This window comes from Scyliorhinus torazame, chromosome 11 (genome assembly GCF_047496885.1).
Source record: "Scyliorhinus torazame isolate Kashiwa2021f chromosome 11, sScyTor2.1, whole genome shotgun sequence".
Taxonomy (NCBI): domain Eukaryota; kingdom Metazoa; phylum Chordata; class Chondrichthyes; order Carcharhiniformes; family Scyliorhinidae; genus Scyliorhinus; species Scyliorhinus torazame.
The window spans coordinates 245,569,534-245,594,633 of record NC_092717.1 but is presented as its reverse complement, the minus strand read 5'-3'; the positions used below and the strand labels follow the sequence as shown (position 1 = coordinate 245,594,633).

The window sequence follows — 25,100 nt, the reverse complement described above, 5'->3', positions numbered from 1 at the left end:
ATCCGTCAACTCTCACCCCTCAGTGAGTTCCACACTCTCTCTGGGTAAAGAGGTTGCCCTGAATTCCGGTCGGATTAATGAGTGACGGTCTTATATTGGGCGCCATTGGTTTTGGGATGGAAATGCAAACTACATAAAAAAAGACCCATTTTGTAGTCAACAAAATTAATGACATATTAAATTTCCTCTTCTTTGTGTTGGCTGTATCAGTGCAATTTGTCCAAGCATGCAAATTAAGCGTGGGTGTGGGCCATTCAGCCCCTCGAGCTTCTAAACATTATTGTTGATTGGATTGAGGCCTCAAGCCACTATCCTGTCGACCCCCAATACCCCTCGATTCACTTTTTAGTCAAAGATCGTCTCTGCGTTAAAATTATTCAATGACCCTGCCTCCAGCACTCGCCAGGGAAGAATATTCCAAAGACCAAACCCTGAGAGAAAGAAAAACCTCTTCTCATCTCCACCTTAAACGTAGGACCTCTTATTTTTAAACCGTGTCCCCCTCGTTCTGGTCTCCCCAACATTCCTTTCAGCATCCACCCTGATCAAATCCCCTCAGGATCTTCTACCTCTCAATAAGATCACCTCGCGTTCTTCCTAAACTACAGTGGATTCAACCCCTCCTCATCCTACGAATGGTCCTTCCAAAAGTCTGAAATCAGCCAAACCCCTTGAGGAATTTTAAGTGCTAAGTTAACCTTGAACATCAATCAAGTTTGTGCGAGCTTTTGCCTTGGTTTCAAAATCAATGCATGAAGCTGCCCCCATCCCTCCCAGACACCACCTCGCCCCCCCCCCCCCCCCCCACTCCCCGATCGCGGGCCATACCCCATCGGAGGCCACCCCGGTGAAGGAGCCCCCCCCCCCCCCCCCCCCAGCGTTCCCGCAGAGTTCCCGCCGGCAGCGACCAGGGGTGGACGGCACGGGCGGGAACCTTTTGTGTCGTAGCGGCCGCTCGGCCCATCCGGCCTGAGAATCGGCACTCGCCGGTTCTCCGAGTGGCCCGGTGCAGATCGCACGGCGCTGGTTTGCGTGGGATGGGAGAATCGCGTGCGGGGGTCGGAGCGGCGTGGCGCGATTTGCGCGGCGCCCCGGCGATTCTCCCACCTGGCGTGGGGGGGGGGGGGGGGGGGGGGGGGGGGAGGGGAATAGTGCCCTTTAACTTCATAGAAGAGAATCATCAAATGGTTGTGACACGGATGATGTTAATTTGATCCGTCAATACTACGCCAACTCTCTGGAAAAGCACTCAGCGCTCCCACTCTCCCGCCTTTTCCCACTAATCCTGCAATTATTTTCTCTTTGATTCCTTTTGAAAGCCACAATTGGATCAACCTCCGGCACATCCCAGGTCCTAACTGCACAATGTGCAAAATAGTTTTGCCTCATGTGGCCTCTGCCAACCAACGTAAATCCGTTCCCTTTGGTTCTACATCCTTCTACCAATGGGAACAGGTTCTCCCTATCCGCTCCATCCATCTCCTCATGGTTTTAAACCCCTCGATCAAATCTCCTCTCGACATTTTCTTCTCGCAAAAAAAAAAACCAGCCCCAACTTCTCCAACCCATCCAAATAACTGGAGTCCCTCATCCCTGGAGACACGTATATAAATACTCTCTCTTCCCTCTCCCATGCCTCCACATCTTTCCGAAACTTTACTGCCCAGACTCGGATGCAATACTCCATTCGAAGACAAGTCAATGTTTTATAAAGGTTCTCCATAACGTCCTTGTTTTTGTATTCCATGTCTCGATTTACGAGGCTCAGCATTGCATTGACCTTATTGACCACTTTCCCAAACTTCCCTGCCATTTCCAATCATTTGTGCACCTAGGGTTATGGAGTCAGAGGTCGACAGGACAGAAAAGGCCCTTCAGCACATCGCGTCTGTGCCGGTCAAAAACAACCACCTAACTATTCTAATCCCATTTTCCAGCACTTGGCCCATAGCCTTGTATGTCCCGGGAGTGCAAGTGCACATCTAAGTACTTCTTAAATGTTATGAGGGTCTCTGCCTCCACCATCCTTTCAGGCAGCAAGTTCCAGGCTCCCAGCACTCTGAAAGGTTTTTCCTCACATTCCCTCGAAATATCCTGCCCCTTACATTAAATCTATGCCCCCTGATCCTTGATTCACTCCACCAAGGGGAAAGTTCCTTCCCGTCTACTCCAATGTCCCTCATAATTTTATACATCTCTATCTTGTCCCCCCTCAGCCTTCTCTGCTCCAAGGAAAACAAGCCCAGTCTCTTCATAGCTAAAACTCTCCAGCCCAGGCAACATCCTGGGAAATCTCCTCTGCACCCTTTCTAGTGATATTACATTGCTCCCATTATGTGGATCCCAGAACTGTACACAATATTCTAACTCTCTCCTGACTCCCCAAAGCCTGTCCACCATCTACAAGGCACAAGTCAGGAGTGTGATGGAATACTCCCCACTTGCCTGGATGAGCGCGGCTCCAACACTCAAGAAGCTCAACACCATCCAGGAGAAAGCAGCCCCGCTTGATTGCTCCCCCTTCCACAAACATTCAAACCCTCCACCACTGACACACAGTGGCAGCCGTGTGTACCATCTACAAGATGCACTGCAGGAACTCGCCAAGGTTCCTTTGGCAGCACCTTACAAACCCACGTCGAAGGACAATGGCAGCATATACCTTGGAACCCCACCACCTGGAGGTTCCCCTCCAAGTCACTCACCATCCTGACTTGGAAATATATCGCCATAGAATCATACAGCACTGAATAGGCCGTTCGGCCCATCACGTCTGCGGCATCAAAAACAGCAACCTAAGAATTCTATTCCCATTTTCCAGCACTTGGCCTTGTCTGCCTTGGGATCGCAAGTGCACATCTAAATACGTCTTAAATGTTATGAACGTCTTTGCCTCCCCACCCTTTCTTTGACTGTCGCTGGGTCAAAGTCCTGGAATTCCCTCCCTAACAGCATAGTGGGTGTACCTACACCATATGGACTGTGGTGGTTCAAGTAGGCAGCTCGCCACCACCTTCTCAAGGGTAATTAGTGATGGGCAACAAATGCTGGCCTATCCAGCGAAGCCCACATGCCATAAAAATGAATTGTTAAAAAGTAGACAACGTTAAATGCATCTCCCTCGACACACCTGGTCACCTCTTCGAAAAATTCAATCAATTTGGTCGGACATGACCTCCCCTTAACAAAACCATGCTGACTGTTCTTGATTAATCCTTGCCTCGCCAAATGCAGATTAATTCTGTCTCTCAGAATTGCTTCCAATAGTGTCCCCACCACTGAGGTTAGACTGACTGGCCTGTAGTTTCTTGGTTTATCCCTTCCTCCCTTCTCGAATAATGGAACCACATTGGCTATCCAAAGAGAGGAATTGAAAGTTACTGCCGGCGCCCCCATTTCCGCCCTTGCCTCACTCAGTAGCCTGGGATACATTTCATCTGGCCCTGGAGATTTGTCTACTTTTAACCCTACCAGACCACTCGGAACCTGTTAATCTCTTTAATTTTGTTACACTCCTTCTCCCTGATTTCTATACCCACACGGTCCCTCTCACAAGTGAACATCGACACAAAGTATTCATTTAAAACCCTACCTACATCCTCCGGCTCCACATACAAATTGCCACTGTGGTTCTTAATGGGCCCTACACTTTGCCTAGTTATTCTTTTACCCTTAATGTCCTTGTAAAATAACTTAGGATTTTCCTTTATTTTTACCTGCCAGTATCCTATCATGTCACCTTTTTGCTCCCCTAATTTCCTTTTTAAGTTCTCTTTTGCACATTCTATACGCCTCGAGGGCTTCTGTTGTTTTGAGAGGGGCCCTCGATATCTGCAATAAGCCTCCCTTTTTCTCTTTATCCAATGCGGTCTATCCTTCGATATCCAGGGTTCACTGGATTTGTTGGTCCCACTCTCCCTATTTCCTCCTTGAATGCGTCCCACTGTTCTGTCACAGATTTACCCAAAAGTCTCTGCTCTCAGTCCACTGTGGCCAAAACATATCTGATCTTGTTAAAATCGGCCTTTCCCCAGTTTATCGTTTTTTATATCTGAAAATTCAAACCTTACCTTTAATAATTCTTCCACGACATCTTTATGTCCGAAGTAGCAAGCAAGATGGAGCGGGGTCCAACCAAAATTCGACTTAGTCCGGCCTAAAACAGAACAAATGACAATTATTCAATTCCCCACAGGCACTTGCTAGTTTAAGAAAATTTGGAGGCCGAGAATCTCACTCATTTTATTTAAATGATGCAGCACGGTAGCACAGTGGTTAGCACTGTGGCTTCACAGCACCAGGGTCCCAGGTTCGATTCCCCGCTGGGTCACTGTCTGTGCGGAGTCTGCACGTTCTCCCCGTGTCTGCGTGGGTTTCCTCCGGGTGCTCCGGTTTCCTCCCACAATCCAACGACGTGCAGGTTACATGGATTGGCCGTGATAAATTACCGTTAGTGTCCAAAAAGGTTAGGAGGGATTATTGGGTTACAGGGATAGGGTGGAAGTGAGGGCTTAAGTGGGTCGGTGCAGACTCGATGGGCAGAATGGCCTCCTTCTGCACTGTATGTTCTATCATGTGTGTCGTGTTGGGTGTTCCGATACACAAACGAACTAACACGGTTGTAGATGGTACAACTCTGTTTTATTATTCTGTACAATAATAACTATTAACTTCTGTCTGTGGTTCGTACTTCACCAGCTAACCTGTGGACCCAGCCCTATCACTACCTTAGTGAGGCACTCAGCACATGGTGTATGTCTGAGTGGCGCGCTGTGAGCTCTGTGCTCTGAGCTATCTCCTGGTAGAATGAGCAGGAACTGTGGTGTTCCCTGTTTTATAGTGCGTATACTCTCACTGGTGATTGGCTGCGATGTTGTGTGTGTTGGTTGGTCCAACAACCTGTCCATCAGTGTGTGTGTGATTGCACCATGATATGCTGATGTGGATATCATGACAACGTGGAGATGCCGGCGTTGGACTGGGGTGAGCTCAGGAAGAAGTCTTACCACACCCGGTTAAAGTCCAACAGGTTTGTTTCGATATCACTAGCTGAGGAAGGAGCAGTGCTCCGAAAGCTAGTGATATCGAAACAAACCTGTTAGACTTTAACCTGGTGTTGTAAGACTTCTTACTGTATGTTCTATGATATGGAGATGCCGGCGTTGGACTGGGGTGAGCACAGTACGAAGTCTTACAACGCCAGTTTAAAGTCCAACAGGTTTGTTTCGATATCACTAGCTTTCGGAGCACTGCTCCTTCCTCAGCTAGTGATATCGAAACATCTTGAAACCCATCGTACAAGGTACGCCCAGCTTCTGTCGCGACACGACGGACTTCCTACAGAAACTCAGCACCCATGGACCAGTTGAACCAGGAACATTCCTCGTCACAATGGACGTCTCGGCACTCTACACCAGCATCCCCCATGACGATGGCATTGCTGCAACAGCCTCAGTACTCAACACCAACAACTGCCAATCTCCAGACGCAATTCTGCAACTCATCCGCTTCATTCTGGATCACAACGTCTTCACCTTCGACAACAAGTTCTTCATCCAGACGCACGGAACAGGCATGGGGACCAAATTCACACCCCAATACGCCAACATCTTCATGCACAAGTTTGAACAAGACCTACTCACCGCACAGGACCTTCAACCGACGTTATACACCAGATACATCGATGACATTTTTTTCCTTTGGACCCACGGCGAAGAATCACTGAAACGACTACACGATGACATTAATAAGTTCCATCCAACCATCAGACTCACCATGGACTACTCTCCAAAATCAGCTGCATTCTTGGACACACTCGTCTCCATCAAGGACGGTCACCTCAGCACTTCGCTTTACCGCAAACCCACGGATAACCTCACGATGCTCCACTTCTCCAGCTTCCACCCTAAACACATTAAAGAAGCCATCCCCTATGGGCAAGCTCTCCGTATACACAGGATCTGCTCAGACGAGGAGGAGCGTAACAGGCATCTACAGACGTTGAAAGATGCCCTCACACGAACGGGATATGGCACTCGACTCATCGATCGACAATTCCAACGCGCCACAGCGAAAAACCGCACCGACCTCCTCAGAAGACAAACATGGGACACAACCGACAGAATACCCTTCGTCGTCCAGTACTTCCCCGGAGCGGAGAAACTAGGACACCTTCTTCACAGCCTTCAACACGTCATTGATGAAGATGAACATCTTGCCAAGGTCATCCCCACACCCCCACTACTTGCCTTCAAACAACCGCGCAACCTCAAACAAACCATTGTTTGCAGCAAACTACCCAGCCTTCAGAACAGTGACCACGACACCACACAACCCTGCCATGGCAATCTCTGCAAGACGTGCCAGATCATCGACATGGATACCACCATTACACGTGAGAACACCACCCACCAGGTACGCGGTACATACTCGTGCGACTCGGCCAACGTTGTCTACCTCATACGCTGCAGGAAAGGATGTCCCGAAGCGTGGTACATTGGCGAGACCATGCAGACGCTGCGACAACGAATGAACGGACATTGCGCGACAATCACCAGGCAGGAATGTTCCCTTCCAGTCGGGGAACACTTCAGCAATCAAGGGCATTCAGCCTCTGATCTCCGGGTAAGCGTTCTCCAAGGCGGCCTTCAGGACGCGCGACAACGCAGAATCGCCGAGCAGAAACTTATAGCCAGGTTCCGCACACATGAGTGCGGCCTCAACCGGGACCTGGGATTCATGTCGCATTACATTCATCCCCCACCATCTGGCCTGCGAAATCCTACCAACTGTCCTGGCTTGATACAATTCACACCTCTTTAACCTGAGGTTACCCCATCTCTGGATCTGTAAAGATTTAATCACCTGCAAATGCTCGCATTCCAAGCATTGTCTGGCATCTTTGAATTTGTCTATATATGTGTTTCTGGAACATACCTCTTCATTCACCTGAGGAAGGAGCAGCGCTCCGAAAGCTAGTGACATCGAAACAAACCTGTTGGACTTTAACCTGGTGTTGTAAGACTTCGCACTGTATGTTCTATGTTCACCGTAGGGCAAAATCCAAGAAATCCCTCAAAACTAGGACAGGACATCGTTCGTATGACTGACAGCAGACTGCTGACACAACTACTCTGAACTCTCGCAGCAGGAGCCTTCCGGAAGGACAGTGTGGAATCACCTCAGGGGTGTCCTCAAAGCATCGCTGAAGAGATCAATCATCCACACCATCTCAAGGGAGTCCCTGGCTTGTGACCAACCTCAATGGAGAGGGTTTATGTGGGAAGGGACTGAACAGCGCATGGTCGGGAGCGGGCAGAAAGCGAGGCTGAGGTGTTGGAGAGTGCGCACCTCGTCTGCCTGACTCTTCAAGCACTGCCTGCCCTGTGTGTGGGGCCGGGTCTGCAGATCACACACTGGACGGATCAGGCATCCCGGAACCCACTGTGCTGGAAGGAAACAAGTAATTCCTGGTCCCGACGGACTGCCGACAAGGCAGAAGGTTCTCTGAGCAGTCAGCCCTCCCAGGTCATTTAGAAAATTCAAAGACTGGTTTGCCCGAAATGTTTATCATCGCCCACACCTCCTCCCACCGCTCTTTATCACACCCTATTAACATATCCTCGATTACCTTCCCCTCATGTGTTAATCCAGATTCCCCTGAAACTCATCTACACTATTTACCTCAACTATTCCCTGCGGGAGTGAGGCCCACACTCACTCTTTGGATAAGGACTTTCTCCTGAACTCTCTATTGCTTTCATTAGTGACAGTACCTCTGGCCTCCTCGACAAGTGGAAACAACTTCTCTACAACTATCTAATCAAGCCCCCTGATGATCTTGAACACCTCAGTCAGTTTGCCTTTCAGTCTGGCTTCGACCACCATACATCAGCCACGATCTTAGCGAATGACAGACCAGGCCGGAAGGGCCGGCCAGTCCACTCTCACGCCTGGCCCCTAAGTCCTACGTTACTATGGAGCTGCAGAGAATGATTCAATGGACTTCCCCTGATCTCTTCCAGATCCTCTTGCTCGATCCCATTACGGGAAACTGCATTCACCTCGGGACACCACATTTCTGGAAATCTCTTGGGAGGCCTCTTCGAGTGATGAAGCACACCAGAATGATACCTGGGCTAAAAGGGTCAAACCATGGTGACAGTTTTGCCGAGAGTAGATTTGTACCCCCTCGAGTCAAGAGGGATGAAGGGGTGATCTGATTGAGGAATTTAACATGATGCTGAAGAGGATTTATATGGTGGACATAGACAAAATATTTCCTCTGGTGGAGGGAATCTGGGATAAGGGGGCAGAACCTTAAAATTATGAGCCAGGCCATTGGGGGAGGAAGCACTTTTAGAACCTTAGTTAGGCCACACTTGGAGTATAGTGTTCAATTCTGGTTGCCACACTACCAGAAGGATGTGGAGGCTTTAGAGAGGGTGCAGAAGAGATTTACCAGGATGTTGCCTGGTATGGAGGGCATTAGCTATGAGGAGCGGTTGAATAAACTCGGTTTGTTCTCACTGGAACGACAGAGGTTGAGGGGCGACCTGATAGAGGTCTACAAAATTATGAGGGGCATAGACAGAGTGGATAGTCAGAGGCTTTTCCCCAGGGTAGAATGGTCAATTACTAGGGGGCATAGGTTTAAGATGCGAGGGGCAAGGTTTAGAGTAGATGTACGAGGCAAGTTTTTTTACACAGAGGGTAGTGGGTGCCTGGAACTCGCTGCCGGAGGAGGTGGTGGAAGCAGGGACGATAGTGACATTTAAGGGGCATCTTGACAAATACATGAATAGGCTGGGAATAGAGGGATACGGACCCAGGAAGTGTAGAAGATTTTAGTTTAGACAGGCAGCATGGTCAGCACGGGCTTGGAGGGCCGAAGGGCCTGTTCCTGTGCTGTACTTTTCTTTGTTCTTTGTTCACTCCTCACACAAAGTGGAGCGGAAATCTGGAACTCTCTCTTGAAGAAACAGTTGAGGTTGGGGGCTAATCGACAAAGTCAAAACCGTGACTGATTGGATAAGGAGATTTCACAGAACTAAGGTGGGTAAGGTAGCGTTAAAATAGTGAGGAGGCGTGATCTAAGTGAAAGGCAGGACAGTCCTGAGGGGCTGAGTGGTGCTCTTCACTAATGTAGCTACCAGAGAGGTGAGAAAGTGTCAACCATGGCGGCCACCTCGCCATTCCATTTCACTCCCACTTTCACTGACATTATAGTATTATTATATTCCCCACATCAACACACATTCCAACGTGTGTGTCATTCTCGAAGGACTCCACTGGGGACTGGGGTTGAAGAAGCTGAGGAGGTTTCCCTTTGAGCAGGCGAGGAGGAGATTTTGTCTGGAGGTGTTCAAAGTTCTGAACGATTTTGACGTGAGTACACAAGGCAAACCCTTCTCCAATGGCAGGATGGAGAGTAACAAGGAGACGGATTAAATCGGCAAAAGAACGAGAGGGGAAATGAGGAGATTTTTCTTTTCGAAAAGTCGTTATCCGGAACCCGCTGCCCGATAGGGTGATTGAAGCAGATTCAATATGAAAATGAAACGAAATGAAAATCGCTTATTGTCACAAGTAGGCTTCAATTGAAGTTACTGTGAAAAGCCCCTAGTCGCCACATTCCGGCGCCTGTTCGGGGAGGCTGGTGCGGGAATTGAACCGGGCTGCTGGCCTGCCTTGGTCTGCTTTCAAAGGCAGCGATTTAGCCCTGTGCTAAACCAGCCCCAATAGTAACTTTTAAAAGGGATATTGGATAAATGCTCAAGGACGGAATTTGCAGGGCAATGGGGAAAGAGCTGGGGGATGGAACTAATTGAATAGTTTTTTCAAAAGGGCCAGCCACAGGCCCGATGGGCTGAATGGACTCCTATTGTGCTGTAAGATTTCCACCATTGAGCAGTGACAATTTGAAATTTTAACAACATGTGGTTGAATGAACAGCAAACTAAAATCTGACGTTCAGAGGAAACATACCTTTGCAGTTGATGTTGAAAGTCAAGTTTTCAACCCTCCTGCGATCCAGCAGTTTTGTGACTTCTTCCGAGACGCCATTTCGAGCCAGGTGAAGCAGCTGCTCCTCGGCCTCACGCAATACTTGGTCCTCAGTTTCAGAACTCATTCCTAAAGAGAACAGATTTCAAAACGACAATAACTGTGTTCAAAGCCCCAGAGAGACCAGAGCAGCGACTCCCAGAACAATGGCCCAGATCACGGAGTGGGGCACATCATGAGGTTCCCCGTTGGTTAGACTCTTTCCCACAGCATTCAGGTCAAAACAGTTTTGTACCGTATCTTGCTGGTCGTGCAAGTTGATAATGGTGCACTGCGGCATCGGGGATTGGCAGGATCCCGCTCTGGAACCCACCGACTACCAGTGGAAGCAGAGACGGTGAAGATTTTCAAAATGAAAATGGACGAGCCCTTGAGAGATATCAACTTGTAAGGTTACGGTGCTAGGGGCCAAGGCGAGGGGAAGCATGGTAGCACAGTGGTTAGCACTGTTACTTCACAGCGCCAGGGTCCCCGGTTCGATTTTCGGCTTGGGTCACTGTCTGTGCGGAGTCAGCCACGCACCAGTGGATCATGGGAGGAGATTTTAACGGTGTCCTCGAGCCGAAGGTGGATAGGTCGAGCCCCAGGTCGATGGGTAGGTAACGAATGGCAAAGGAGCTGGGTGGGTTTATGGAGAGGATGGGTATGGTGGATCCATGGCGCTTTCAGAACCCAGGGGAAAGGGAGTATTCCTTCTTTTCACACGTCTTTAAGGTGTATTCGAGGATTGACTACTTTGTAGTGAGTCGGGAGATTTTGGTTGGGGTGGAGGGGGTAGAGTATGCGGGGATAGTTATCTCGGACCATGCACCCCGCTGGCTGGAGATTTGGTTTGGAATGGGACGAGAGCAGAGGCCGGGGTGGAGGTTTGGCTCGGGGTTGTTGGCGGATGGAGGTTTTTGAGATAAGGTGCGGGCGGCGATTAAGGAGTTTGTGGAGTTGAATCAAAATGGAGGGGTGGCGGCAGCCATTTTGTGGGAAGCACTGAAGAAAAGGAGGGAGGAACATGACCGTCTAGTGAGCGAGATAGTGGAGGTGGACAGGGAGTATTCGCGGGTGCCCACCGCGGAGGGATTGGCGAGGAGGAGAAAGTTGCAGGGGCAATTTGACAGACTGACAATGGGGAGGGCAGTAGGGCAACTGTGTAGGGCAAGAGGGGGGCAATACAAGTATAGGCAGAAGGCGAGCTGCATGTGGAAGCTGACTGCATACAGGGAAATATTGAAGATGTGGACTGGGGCTGGGGATGTGGTGTCAGAGCCAGGGAAGATAAATGAGGCATTTAGAGAGTATGACCAGGGACTTTATGAGGCGGATCTGGGGGGAGAGGAGGGGGACATGGGGCATTTTCTGGACGAACTGGAATTTCCCTGGGTGGAGGAAGCAAAGAGGTCGATGCAGAGTCTGCACGTTCTCCCCGTGTCTGCGTGGGTTTCCTCCGGATGCTCCTGTTTCCTCCCACAGTCCCGAAAGACCTGCTGTCAAGTGAATTGGACATTCTGAATTCTCCCTCAATGTACCCGAACAGGTGCCGGAATGTGGCGACTAGGGGATTTTTCACAGTAACTTCATTGCAGTGTTAATGTAAACCTACTTGTAAAAATATAGATTATTACTATTGTCGCTGGACCAGTTAATCCAGAGACCCAATGATCAGGGTTCAAATCCCCCCACACCAAATGATGAAATTTGAATTAAAATAAAAAAACAACAGGAATTAAAAGTCTAATGATTTTCAATTGTCTTAAAAATCTATCTGGTTAAATCCTTTTGGGAAGGGCCCTTTTGGAAAGTGTCATGTGAGAGTACCTTTAAGAAATGGGTGTTTAAGAAATGTACCTTTAAGAAATGGAGCTGCTCATGTTGCTGCAGTGATGTCAGAGTGTGGGTGGAGCTGAGCTCCACTTCTGCTTTTTAGTTTCAGTTTGAGAAAAAGCTTGGGTGTTTTTCAGTGAGCTGCATCTGGAGTTAAAACAAAGGGCTGTACTGTTGATCTCTGCCATCCAAAAACTATCTATGGCTCATTTGGTGAATTCAGAAGAATTATAAATGTTTTCAGTAGTGACTGTAAACTCTGATGTGCTTATGTTTAAAGGTTTGTTCAGTCTTTTGGGTGAAATAGGAGCGCATACAGGTTACTTAGTGTTGTATTCTTTAAGGGGGTGTATTTGATTTACTGGTTGTTAAGATGTTCACTGTTTGTTTTTAAAAGTTCATAGAATAAACATTGTTTTGTTTTAAAAAAAACATTGGTCCATTTTCTGCTGTACCACACCTGTAGAGTGGGCCGTGTGCTCCCCATACCACAATCTATTAAAAGTTGTGGGTCAGGTGAACTCCATGATGCACTTTGGAGTTCTCTAAACCCTGGCCCATAACAAAAAGAAATCTGCTGTATTTAGCTAGTCTGGCCTCAGTGTTATTAAGGGTGGGCAATAAATGTTGGCCCAGCCAGTGAAGCTCCCATCCCATGAACAAATGAAGAGTGGGGGATGGGACTGACTAGACTGCTCTGCAGAGAGCCAGCAAGACGGGAACGTACCTGGACCCTGATGGGCTGAATGTGGCCCTCTCCTTAACCAACAAGATTCAAGGATTGGAAAATAAACAGAGGGACAATGAAGAGCAAACATTGGGTGAATTTGAACAAAATCAGGCACAGAAAACATAAACAAAGAGAGGGGACGAAAGCTTGCATTAGGAGAGATAAGAAAATGAAATGAAATGAAAATGAATGAATGAATGAAAATCGCTTATTGTCACAAGTAGGCTTCAAATGAAGTTACTGTGAAAAGCCCCTAGTCGCCACATTCCGGCGCCTGTTCGGGGAGGCTGGTACGGGAATTGAACCATGCTGCTGGCCTGCCTTGGTCTGCTTTAAAAGCCAGCGATTTAGCCCTGTGCGTTTCTGATAAATAGGAGAAATGGCATTTCCGCTGTAGAATCCGGGGAGTGATCACATGTGGAATGAAGGGCAGGACGCAGAAATACCGATTTATTGACATGTATGCCAATTCTCTCCTCTCCCCCAAGGGTCCCCCGCCCCCACCTACACTCAGGTGGGGGGTTTTATACTACGTGAGCTATCCTTGTTAAAGGGGAAGCCCCGCCCCATTACCGGGGGAGTTTGTACTCTGTGGAGGTTATGGGGGAATGGTCCATACCCAGTGACCCCTGCGTGGGGTTTGTAACAACCCACTCTCCATTCACTGATGTAATTGCCATTGCCTTAACTATTAGCATGTTGTTGAAGCCAGTGAGATACAGGACAACCACATCTGCAGTAATTGTCCCCAGCTCAGGGACTTTCAGCCCAGAGTTAATGAGCAGGAAGCCCGGGGTTACGGAGGCTGAAAGTTACCCGGATACTTTATACGGCCCCTAGAACAGGGTCTTCTGATTTGGCCAGTGGTCAGGGACAGATGGGTGCGACTGAAAGTGAGGCAGGTAAGGGGATTGGGCCGGTCGAAATTGATGCTCCTCACCTCTTCCAGTTGTCCAACAGCTTTGCAGATTTTGCAGGTTATATAGATGAGAGCAGGGACTGCAAGGTGGATGAGCAAACTGACCATGGAACAGGAAGCCATTCAGGTGGGGGTGTATATAGGAGTATGGTGGTAATAGGGGATAGTATAGTCAGGGAGGGAGACGCTGTTCTCTGCTGCTGAGAGTAAGAGTCCAGGTGCCTGTGTTACCTGTCCGGTGCTAGGGTTCAGGCCATCTGGGGTGGCACGGTGGCACAGTGGTTAGCACTGCTGCCTCACAGCTCCAGGGTCCAAGGTGAGTGTCTGACTGGAGTCTGCACGTTCTCCCAGTGTCTGCGTGGGTTTCCTCCGGGTGCTCCGGTTTCCTCCCACAGTCCAAAGATGTGCAGGTTAGGTGGATTGGCCATGATAAATTGCCCCTAGGTGGGGTTACGGGGATAGGGTGGGGGTTTGGGCGTGGGAAGGGTGCTCTTTCAGTGGGTCGGTGCAGACTCAATGGGCCGAATGGCCTCCTTCTGCACTGTAGGGATTCTATAATCGGCTCAGGACTGGAGAGGAAGGAGTGGGAGGGGAAGAATTCAGTTGTCGTGGTCCTTGTGGCTCTCAGTGACATAGATAGGACTAGGGAAGAGGGTCTTGTTGGGAACGAGGGTCTTGTAAGGAATTATGAGCCACTAGGGCCTAAATTAAAGGGCAGAGCTAGAAATGGGTTTCTGTAGGGAGTGGGATAGCTTGATCTTAGCTTCGGACAATGCTTGGCATCGAGGGCCGAAGGGCCTGTTCTGTGCTGTGCTGTTCTATGCTCTATGTTCTAATTCTTGGGTGCTGACACCTTTCTGGGGCAAGAGGGAGCTGAACCTTTGGGATTGTCGTTGCCTGAACCAGGCTGTGACCAGTATTACGAGTCATACAATTCGGGTGGCAGAGCGGGCTTTCAACTAAATTGTGGCAGCAATGATCATGCGAGGGTAAATGTGGTACATTAAAGGCAAACAATAGAGCATGATAGAGCAATTTTGAGCCCCACACCTCAGGAAGGACATACTGGCACTGGAGCGGGTCCAGCGGAGATTCACACGGATGATCCCAGGAATGGTAGGCCTAACATACGATGAACGTCTGAGGATCCTGGGATTATATTCATTGGAGTTTCGGAGGTTGAGGGGAGATCTAATAGAAACTTACAAGATAATGAATGGCTTATATAGGGTGGATGTAGGGAAGTTGTTTCCATTAGCAGGGGAGACTAGGACCCGGGGGCACAGCCTCAGAATAAAAGGGAGTCACTTTAGAACAGAGATGAGGAGACATTTCTTCAGCCAGAGTGTGGTGGGTCTGTGGAATTCATTGCCACAGAGGGCGGTGGAGGCCAGGACGTTGAGTGTCTTGAAGACAGAAGTTGATAAATTCTTGGTTTCTCGAGGAATTAAGGGCTATGGAGAGAGAGCGGGTAAATGGAGTTGAAATCAGCCATGATTGAATGGTGGAGTGGACTCGATGGGCCGAATGGCCTTACTTCCGCTCCTATGTCTTATGGTCTTAAGATAGTGATTTGGGTAGCGAGTGTAGCAGGAAGGGGCAGAGTGCACAAAGCAAGATTACACAGGTCAGAGTTTGAAAAAATAGTAAGGAGTCAGAATAAAAGGCTTTGGGCTGGATTCTGCGCCGGCGGGATGCTCCGTTTTGCCGGCAGCCTGGAAGTTTCCCGACGGCGTGGGGCTACCCCACAATGGGAAACCCCATTGACCAGCCGGCGTAACGGAGCACCCCACCGGCGGGGTGAAGCAGAAATGTGGTCCGGCAGGGCAGAGAATCCCGCCCCTTGCATCTGAATATGCAATCGTAACAAAGTGGGTAAACGGTGAGCCCAGACAGACGATAGAAATAAATATGCACGGCCTGAAGAGCATTAGAGACATGGTGGCAGGGTGACCAAGGCTAGGACATGAACATTCGGGGTATTTGACACTTCAGAAAGTCACAAAGCTGAGACAAGGTGGTGGGGTAGCTCGGTTAATCAAGGATGGCATTAGTACAGTGTGGTAATACCAGGTATTGCAGTACCTGAGAGGTGGATGACCATTGGCTAGACCTAGGAGTCTACCATTGGCTAACGCACATAGCTCCGCCCTGAGAGGCGGGGTATAAGAACCAATGCCGTCCCAGCAGCCTTCAGTTTCTGTATCGAAGCTGCTGGGTACAGTTCTAGCAGATTAAAGCCGATTAGTTATGACTCACCTTGTCTCAAGAGTAATTGATTGTGCATCATACAGTCTTGAGGGATGGTTTTAGTTTTGAAAGATCAAGATGTAGTTTGGGTAGAGAAAATAGGAAAGGTATGAAGGTCACTTGTGGGAGTAGTTTATAGGCCTCCAACAATAGTTACACTAGGACAGAGTATACCGGAATGAATACAGCGGGCTTGTAAGAAAGGTGCCATAATCATCAAGAGTGATTTAATCTAGGTATAGATTGAGCGACTCCGATTGGCAAAGGTAGCCTAGAAAATGAATTTGTAGTTTGTGCTTGGGTCGATTTCTTTGAGCCATACATCCTGGAGCCAATCAGGGAGCAGGCCACTCCAGACCTGGTGATGTGCAATGAGACAGGATTAACCAGCTACCTCATAATAAAATCACAGTAAACCTCAATGTGGGTCTAAGATTAGTGTTTTAAACCTAAATCAAAGTAATTATAAGGAGTTAAAGCGAAGTGGGAAACCAGATTAAAAGGGAGGACAGGGATGTAGTGGCAGATGTTTAACAGATACTTAATAACTCTCAGCAAAGATGTATCCCAATTAGAAAGACTCTTTTGGCAGAAGTTTACACCCCCCCTCCCCAAGACAGGTTCCAGAGGTGGGTGGGGGAGCACAGAATTACTCCTAGAAAATAGGAGCAAGAGGAGACCATTCGGCCCTTCAAGCCTGCTCCACCATTTGTTATGATCATGGCTGATCATCCAACTCAATAGCTCGGCTCCGCCTTCCCAAAATATCCTTTGATCACCTTTGCCCCGAATGCTAGATCTAACTGCTTCTTGAAGACATACAATATTTTGGTCTCCACTGCTTCCTGTGGTAACAAATTGCACAGGCTCACCACTCTCTGGGTGAAGAAATTCTTCCTCCTCTCTGTCCTAAATGGTCTACCCCGTATCCTCAGACTGTGACCCCTGGTTCTTGGTCACACCCACCATCGGGAACATCCTTCCTGCGTCTACTCCGTCCAGTCCTGTTAGAATTTTATAGGTTTCTATGAGATTCCCCCTCATTCTTCTGAACTCCAGCGAATAGAATCCTAACCGATTCAATCTCTCGTACGCCAGTCCTGCCATCGCAGGAATCAGTCTGGTAAACCTTTGCTGCGCTCCCTCGAGAGCAAGAACATCCTTCCTCAGATAAGGAGACCAAAACTGCACACAATACTCCAGGCGTGGCCTCACCAAGGCCCTGTATAATTGCAGCAAAACACCCTGCTCCTGTACTCAAATCCTCTCGCTATGTAGGCCAACATACCATTTACCTTCATTGCCACCCGTTGCACCTGCGTGCTTACCTTCAGTGACTGGTGTACGAGGACATCCATTCAGATAATAGTCTGCCTTCCTGTTGTTGCTGCCAAAGTGGATAACCTCACATGTATCCTAATTATTCTGCATCTGCCATTCATTTGCCCACTCGCTCAACAGGCAGGATCGACCGGCCACGCTGCGGCCTAAAGGCAGTTTGCCGCAACGCACAGTGGCCGGTAGAAGCCAGGAGACCACGCTCCCGAGATCTACCCGGCTCGCACTCCTCGCGAGATCTGCCGTGATCTCGCCAGGCGTTGCGATGTGAATCCCGGCCATTGCGGGGAGGGATCACCTTTTGGCAAATCTGCATGTTAGAGCGAGACAGCTCGTCCCACTTTACTGCCCAAGGAATCCGCTCTTCCCGATCCTGATGCAATCTCATGCTGGGGTGAGCGGGGCCTCGGGCAGGAAACCCACCCATTCAAATTTAAAGAAAAAGTGTACAAATCTGCGAAGATTAATGGTGGGTCAGGGATCGAGCCGCGGGAACCAATAATAAAAAAAAAACTAAGGACATGGCAGAGATGCTGAACAGGTATTTTGTGCCTGTCTTCACTGCAGAAAACTTTAAATTCTCAAAGATACTTGAAAATCAAGAGGTGAACAGGAGGGAGGAACTTAAAACAATCACCAGGGAAAAGGTGAAGGGAAAACTATTGGACCAAAATGGCTGATAAGTTCCAGGACCCAGATGGCCTGCATTTGACAATCGCCTCCTATCCTAGCTATATCCAGCTGTAAAACCTTTATCTTCTCTGCCTGCTTTCCCTTCCTTTATTTGGTGGTAGGGGCAGGCAGTGCCGATGAAGTTCAACGTGGAGATTAATTTTGATGGGAGAACCATGGGGAGGTACAGTAGCAGAGGGTCCCCTGGGTATTAAAATTCCCCAGTAAGCCTCTCTGCTGTAAGAGGAATAACTCCCTCTTCTCCGATCTCTGCACATTGATGTGACCATCAATTCACGCGAGACAGAGAGTTGAAGTGAACAGTGCCTTTAATCGACTAGAACAGTGCCTGCCTGCGACTGCTCTGCTAGTGAGAGCCGCCTACAGGGCATCTGCCCTTTATACCTCCCCTCAAGGGGCGGAGCCCACAAGGGCACCAACATGATACATTCTGTGTAATATCGTACAATGGTCCATAGGTGGAGCCCACATGGGCAACAATGTGATACAGTGTAATACATGGTGAGTGGTTAGTACAATACATTCACCACACTGGAGTCCTCGTCCCTACTATCAGGCTCCTATCAGCAGCACCTTCCAAACCCGCGACCTCTACCATCTAGAAGCTCAAAGACAGCAGGCACATGGGGACACCACCACCTGCAAGTTTCCCTCCAAGTCACTCACCATCAGCTGCTTTACACTGTCGCTGGGTCAGAGTCCCGGAACTGCCTCCCTAACTGCGCGGTCAGTATACCTACACCACATGGACAGCAGCGGTTCAGGAAGGCAGCTCACCATGACCTTCTCATGGGAGATGGGCGGCGGGCAACAAACGCTGGCTAGGCGCCCGCAACCCATGATTTAAGTTTTAAAAATCCTGCTCAATCCCCTCCGCGGAGGCCTTGACATCCCACCTAAATCCCAGAGTTAGACACAATGCTCCAGCGGGAGCCGAGCCAGTGACATCTGAAGATGAAGCTCTACGCTCCTCTAATTCTGGGCTCTTGGGCATTCCCGATTTTAATTGCTCCACCACTGGCAGCCGTGCCTAGAGCAACCTGGGCCCAGGCTCTGGAATCCCCTCGCGGAGCCTCTTCGACCTCTCGGTCTCGCTTTGCTGCTTAGAAGTTCTCTCTTTGACCGAGTTTTTGGTCACCTGACCCAATATCTCCTCAAGTGGTTCGGTGTCAAACGTTGCTTTATAATATCCCTGTGAAGCACGTTGAGATGTCACATAAGGACATTGTACAAACATTGGCTGTTGTTGCTGTTCCTCGCGTTTGGTACTCCACACCTCTATTTATAAAACCCAGAACCCCAAATGTTTTATAAAACAGACTTAAGGTTCGTTCACAGCCAATTTGTAGCAATTCTACCAAATGTACTCTCACTTCCCCAAGTCTGAACTGCTTTGGAACTTTATCAATTACAAAACAATGCAAGGATGTCACAATGCTTGGGACACTAGCCCACTTGGCAGTTCGTACAATTGACCAGAAATAAGCAAGATTTCGAACCTTACTGACAATATTAGCCATGGATCAGTGGGAAGCACTGAATTCTCCGTCAGCATGCTGGGGGTACACACTCTGCACCCCTCCAGACTGACTGGCCAGTGCGCTACTGAGGGAGCGCTGCACTGTCAGAGATGCCATCTTTTAAATGGCAGACAAGACTCCAGACCAAATTCTGGAAAGTGGAATTGAATTGGATTCTCCACACCCTGACACCCAAAATCGCGTTCGACGACGGGGCGGCGAATCCAGTTTCACGCATGTCATCGGGACCGGTGTTGGTTCAGCGATTCTCCGACCCCCGAAAAGCAGCGTACCCTGGGAGTAGGCCGCTACGAGTGTCCACCACCAGAGGCCATTGCCAGAGGCCCATCCGCTCCAGTGCGGCCGAATTCCCGACGCCGTGGATCTAATCTGGTCCTGCCGCTTGGGAACCTCGCATGGCGGCTGCGGACTCAGTCCGGGCCTGCCCCAGTCGGGACGGGCCGATCGGAGGGCATTTGGGACTGGGAGCTGGGTGGGTGGGCGGGCGGTCCGGATCGGGCGAGCGTCCAACGCAGGGCACTATTTCCCAGGCCCAGGCCCGCGGGCTGAGTCCGTCATGGAGCACAGCCCGGCCGCCGGAGGACGGTGTGCGCGTGCGCTGCCTCTGAACCGGAGGTGCTGGGGGGACTGCATCAGCAGCTGGAGCGGCCAGCTCCACAACAGCTGCCTGCTAGCTCCCTGCAGAGCTGTTTTTCTGGCGTAAAAGACGCACAGTTTACATGACGGCGTGGGGACATAGTCCCGAAAACAGAGAATCCAGCCCAGGGTGCTTGATGGCCGGCGCGGAGGCGATGGGCCAAACGGCCTCCTCTTGTGCTGCAAAATTCTTTATCAAGCTAAACAAGTCTGCCCTTTTAATGGATTACTAGCCCAGTGACATTACTACTGTCCCCCTAGAATGTGCGATCCTCGGGGAAGAGGAGCCACAAGGTTGCAAGAAGGGACGTGACTGCTGGGGATCCTTTTGTTATCACGGAATTGTTACAAGTGGAAGCAAAAGGGAAAAGCCGCCATTCAGCTGGGTTAACAGAGTGGAGAGGCTTCTGGAGAATGTTTTCCATGGAATTCCATCGATTCTTCAGCCCAGAAACAGCCCACTCCGCCCAAATGATCCATACTGATGTTTATGCTCCTTCCACCCTATTTCATCTCGCCCATCAATGTATTATTTTATTCTTTTCTCCCACATGTTTATCTAGAATCATTGAATAGTAAAGATAAAGGTAAAGTTGCCATAGAGGGGGGAGAGCGGACTGGTGGCGATTTAACCCGAGGGTCACCGCTCCACAGACGAGGGGCAAGGTTGAGAAGGCGGGGGCCTTCGTGAATTGTACAGCACAGGAGGAGGCCAGTTGGACAATCGAGGCTGCACCTTCGGATGAGAAATCCCATTTCTTCAGCCGGAGGGTGGTGAGTCTGTGGAACTCTTTGCCGCAGAAGGCTGTGGAGGCCAAATCACCGAGTGTCTTTAAGGCAGAGATAGATAGGTACTTGATTAATAAGGGGATCAGGGGCTATGGGGAGAAGGCAGGAGAATGGAGATGAGAAAAATATCAGCCATGATTGAATGTCGGAGCAGACTCGATGGGCCGAGTGGCCTAATTCTGCTCCCATGACTTACGGTCTTTCTCCATTCCCAAAAAAAGTTTTCATTCGAATATTCATCCAATTGCCTTTCGAAGGATACTTTTGAGCAGTGAGGCTAAACTTTCGGTTGTGCAATGGAGAGGAAACATATGTGGTGTTTCCCCTAACGATTTTTCATACATTTCTCCTCATTACGCCACTATTGTTTTTTTATTCGTCCCTGCAAAAATTAACTTAAGCACGCGGGCAAATTTGAACCTATGAATTTAAAGCATATAGGTGGGTGGGGGTGGGATTGAATGTTAAGGACCGCCTGCCGAGATAGCTTCATTTAAGATGGCGACCAGCTCCCCAAAGCCTCTGACGACTGAAACTCTTTTGAGGAGATTCTTGCCACTGAGCTTGCCAAATCCCGATGAAGTCTGGCTCTTGAACAGAAAACTTCTTTGCGAGAGTCACAGGGTCCAACCCGGCCCTCTCTCGGCACCATTACCCACAGAGACGGCCCTCTCGGGCAGCAACGGCAGGATCTATATGCTGGAGCCCAACTGACCTGGGGGGGGGAATTAAGGAGAGGGTGCCACTGCGGGTCAAAGTCATCACCTTTTTTGGGGTACAGCTCTTCTCCCCCCAGTCAAAACAGCCGAGTATTCTGCCATAGTTATTTTGGACCATGCGTCCCGCCCCCTTGATCTGGTTCTTACATCCAGGTTCCGGGGTTGGCCCCCATAGAGATTCAACGCATCCTTACTATCTGATACAGACTTTTGTAAATGTATGTCCTGCAGTATAGACAATTTAAAACAAATAAATCTGATTCCAGCCCGTCAGTACTGTGGGAGACCCTCAAAAGCGGATCTCCAAGGGAAAGTAACTTCTTACAATACATAAATTCTCAAATCTATGCAAAGAAAATTAAAACTACAAGAATTGGTGAATTCAATTTTGGAAATTGACCATCAATACTCCATTGCCCCCACTCCAAAGTGTACAAAGCTCTATGCAGCAGGCTAAAGCTTCAGACTCTATTTGACTTGCTTTCCACATGATACAACAGTCAAACAGGATGTTTTATGAATAGGGGGACAAGGCCAGCCGCCTTCTGGCCCACCAATATTGGGTTCTCGGTCTATCCCCCAGGCCTACAACTCCTCCTATAATCTTACTGACCCCTTGGATATTAACTGGATCCTCACTACTGTTTACTGTATGAATCAGAACCCCCCCCTTCATATAGCATTGCAATGACCGGCTTTATAAATCATTCGGACATCCCTTCTGTCGATGCAGGTTTGAGCAGAGACCTGGAAGATCCTTTGCGCCTGATGAGACAACAAACTGCATTAAATTAATGCAGAGCAGCAAGGCCCCAGGCTCTGATGGTTTTCCTACAGAGTTATTTACAAAGTTCTCTGTGTTGTGTTCTGCTTCTTCAAGTAGCATAAGCTGCTTCCTTGATGTGTGCTCTGACAAGGGAAGGTTCAGACTTGGAGATAGGTTTAACACATTTATTGAACAGTTAACAATTCTCCTACTTGGGTTCGACTCTCCTGCTAATCTTGCTATAGTAACTCAGTCTAACTAACCAGTCTGCTCCAAGCCATGCGGTGAGTGTGATGCTTCTGATCTGCCCCTGTCCTTCTCTGAGTGTCGCCTGTGGAAAGAGACAGAGCATGTGTGCCCTGTCCTTTTATATGGGTTGCCCCCTTGTGGTAGTGTCACCTCTGGGTGTCTTGACTGCCCATTGGTCGTGTCCTATTCTATGTGTTCATTAGCTGTATGTCTGCATGTCATGATGTCTCTGGTGCTCCCTCTCGTGTTTACTTAGTCTTAGTGTATTTACAGTGATGCATATCACCACACTCTGCTCAACTCAATCCCTTATTATTAGAGATGTTCAGCAACTCATTATCTCGGAGTTTGCTGCCCCCAACATGGACGCAAGCTTCCAGATCACTTATCTTCGAAAAAGACATAGAATCTACGGGTGGGGCCCACAGCGGCCGATCTCGCTTCTAAATGTTGGCTAAGGTGTTGGCCTGCCGTTTAGGGCCTTGTATTCCTGGTATAAAATCTGATGACCAAACCAGCTTTGTAAAAGGACGTCCATAATTCTCCAATGTACGTTGTCTTCTTGACTTTCTTCTTTCCCCAACTGCCGTGACCGACGCCGAGGTTGTTGTCTCTCTGGATGCAGAAAGGGCCTTTGACCCCGTCAAGTGGGATTATGTGTTTGCTATTTTGGATAGATTTGGGTTTGGCTCAAAATGTATTTCCTGGATTTGCCTTCTCTATTCCTCTCCCCACCACGTGTGTGTACACTAACTCTCTACACTCCGGGCACTTCCCTCTCTCCAGAGGAACCCAGTAAGGTTACCCTTTGTCTCCACTCCTCTTTGCCCTGGCGATAGAACCCCTAAAGTCGTCAACGCTGTTAAAGGGTATCCACTTCCTGGCATGGAGCATCGGGTGCCCTTGCATGCTGATGATCTCCATCTTCATATTACTAACTCCAAAGCTGAGTTGATGACATAATAGCACTGTTGCTTCACAGCGCCAGGGTCCCGGGTTCGATTCCCGGTTTGGGTCACTGTGCGGAGTCTGCACGTTCTCCCCGTGTCTGCGTGGGTTTCCTCCGGGTGCTCCGGTTTCCTCCCACAAATCCCTAAAGACGTGCTTGTTAGGTGAATTGGACATTCTGAATTCTCCCTCAGTGTACCCGAACAGGCACCGAATGTGGCGACTAGGGGATTTTCACAGTAACTTCATTGCAGTGTTAATGTAAGCTTACTTGTGACAATAAAAATTATTATAATGAACATTCTCTCAGCAACTTTGGCTCATTCTCTGGCTATCAATTGAATATCCATAATATAGTGAGCATTCCCCGTTCAACACTATTGCCAAACAAATTCTTCCAGGGGCTTTGCTGTTTCGTGTATCTATTGCTGGTTTCCGCATCTTCGGTATGAATATAACACACTCACACACTCTCTTGCATCTCTGCATAAACTTACCAGCTTGGTCATCAAAATGAAGGCAGACTTACAGCACTGGGAGAGTTTGTTTCAGTACTTGTAAGGCAGAGTTCAATCTGTAAAGATTGACACACTACCCAAGTCCTTCAATGACCTCCGATCTTAACATCCCGATGCAGGCAGTTGTCCTCGAGCCTGCAAAGCGAGACATCAGAGAGGGAGACGGGATGGATGGCTTACATTAACTAACCGACTGGGGTTACCATTGACCACAAACTGAACTGGGCTAGCCATATTGATACTGTGGCTACCAGGGCAGGTCAAAGGCTAGGAAGCCTGCGGCGAATAACTCATCTCCTGGACCCGCACCCCCCACACCAAAGCCTGTCCACCATCTGCAAGACACAAGTCAGGAGTGTGATGGAATACTCTCCACTTGCCTGGATGAGCGCAGCTCCAGCAACACTCAAGAAGCTCAACACCACCCAGGACAAAGCAGCCCCGCTTAATTGCTCCCCTTCCACAAACATTCAAACCCTCCACCACCGACGAACAGTGGCAGCTGTGTGTACCATCTACAAGATGCACTGCAGTAACTCATCAAGGTTCCTTAGACAGCACCTTCCAAACCCACGATCATTGCCATCCAGAAGGACAAGAGCAGCAGATACCTGGGAACCCCACCACCTGGAGGTTCCCCTCCAAGTCACTCACCATCCTGCCTTTTTTTTTCCTAATAATCTTTATTGTCACAAGTAGGCTTACATTAACACTGCAATGAAGTTACTGTGAAAATCCCCTAGTCGCCACATTCCGGCGCCTGTGTGGGTACACAGAGGGAGAATTCAGAATGTCCAATTCACCTAACAGCACATCTTTCGGGACTTGTGGGAGGAAACCGGAGCACCCGGAGTAAACCCACGCAGACACGGGGAGAATGTACAGAGACTGTGACCCAAGCCGGGAATCGAACCTGGGACCCTGGAGCTGTGAAGCAACAGTGCTACCCACTGTGCTACCATGCTGACCCGGAAATATCTTGACCGTTTCTTCACTGTCGCTGGGGTAAAATCCTGGAACTCCCTCCCTAACAGCACAGTGGGTGTACCTACACCTCAAGGACTGTCGCGGTTCAAGAAGGCAGCTCACCACCACCTTCTGAAGGGCAATAAATGCTGGCCTGA

At 49.1% G+C, this 25,100-nt stretch overlaps 1 protein-coding gene across 3 annotated transcripts in view; it reads right to left on the bottom strand.

Annotated features, from left to right (window-relative positions):
* osbpl1a (oxysterol binding protein-like 1A) overlaps positions 1 to 25,100 on the bottom strand; it is a 298,479-nt gene that overhangs the window by 247,467 nt on the left and 25,912 nt on the right. For all 3 annotated transcript variants that reach the window (XM_072468513.1, XM_072468514.1, XM_072468515.1), the window contains exons 2-3: positions 9,988 to 10,134; positions 4,071 to 4,156 (exon numbers count right to left, since the gene is read on the bottom strand). In XM_072468513.1, coding sequence (XP_072324614.1) covers positions 4,071 to 4,156; positions 9,988 to 10,132 — 231 coding nt within the window. In that variant the 5' untranslated portion in view covers positions 10,133 to 10,134. The remainder of the gene's footprint in view (positions 1 to 4,070; positions 4,157 to 9,987; positions 10,135 to 25,100) is intronic.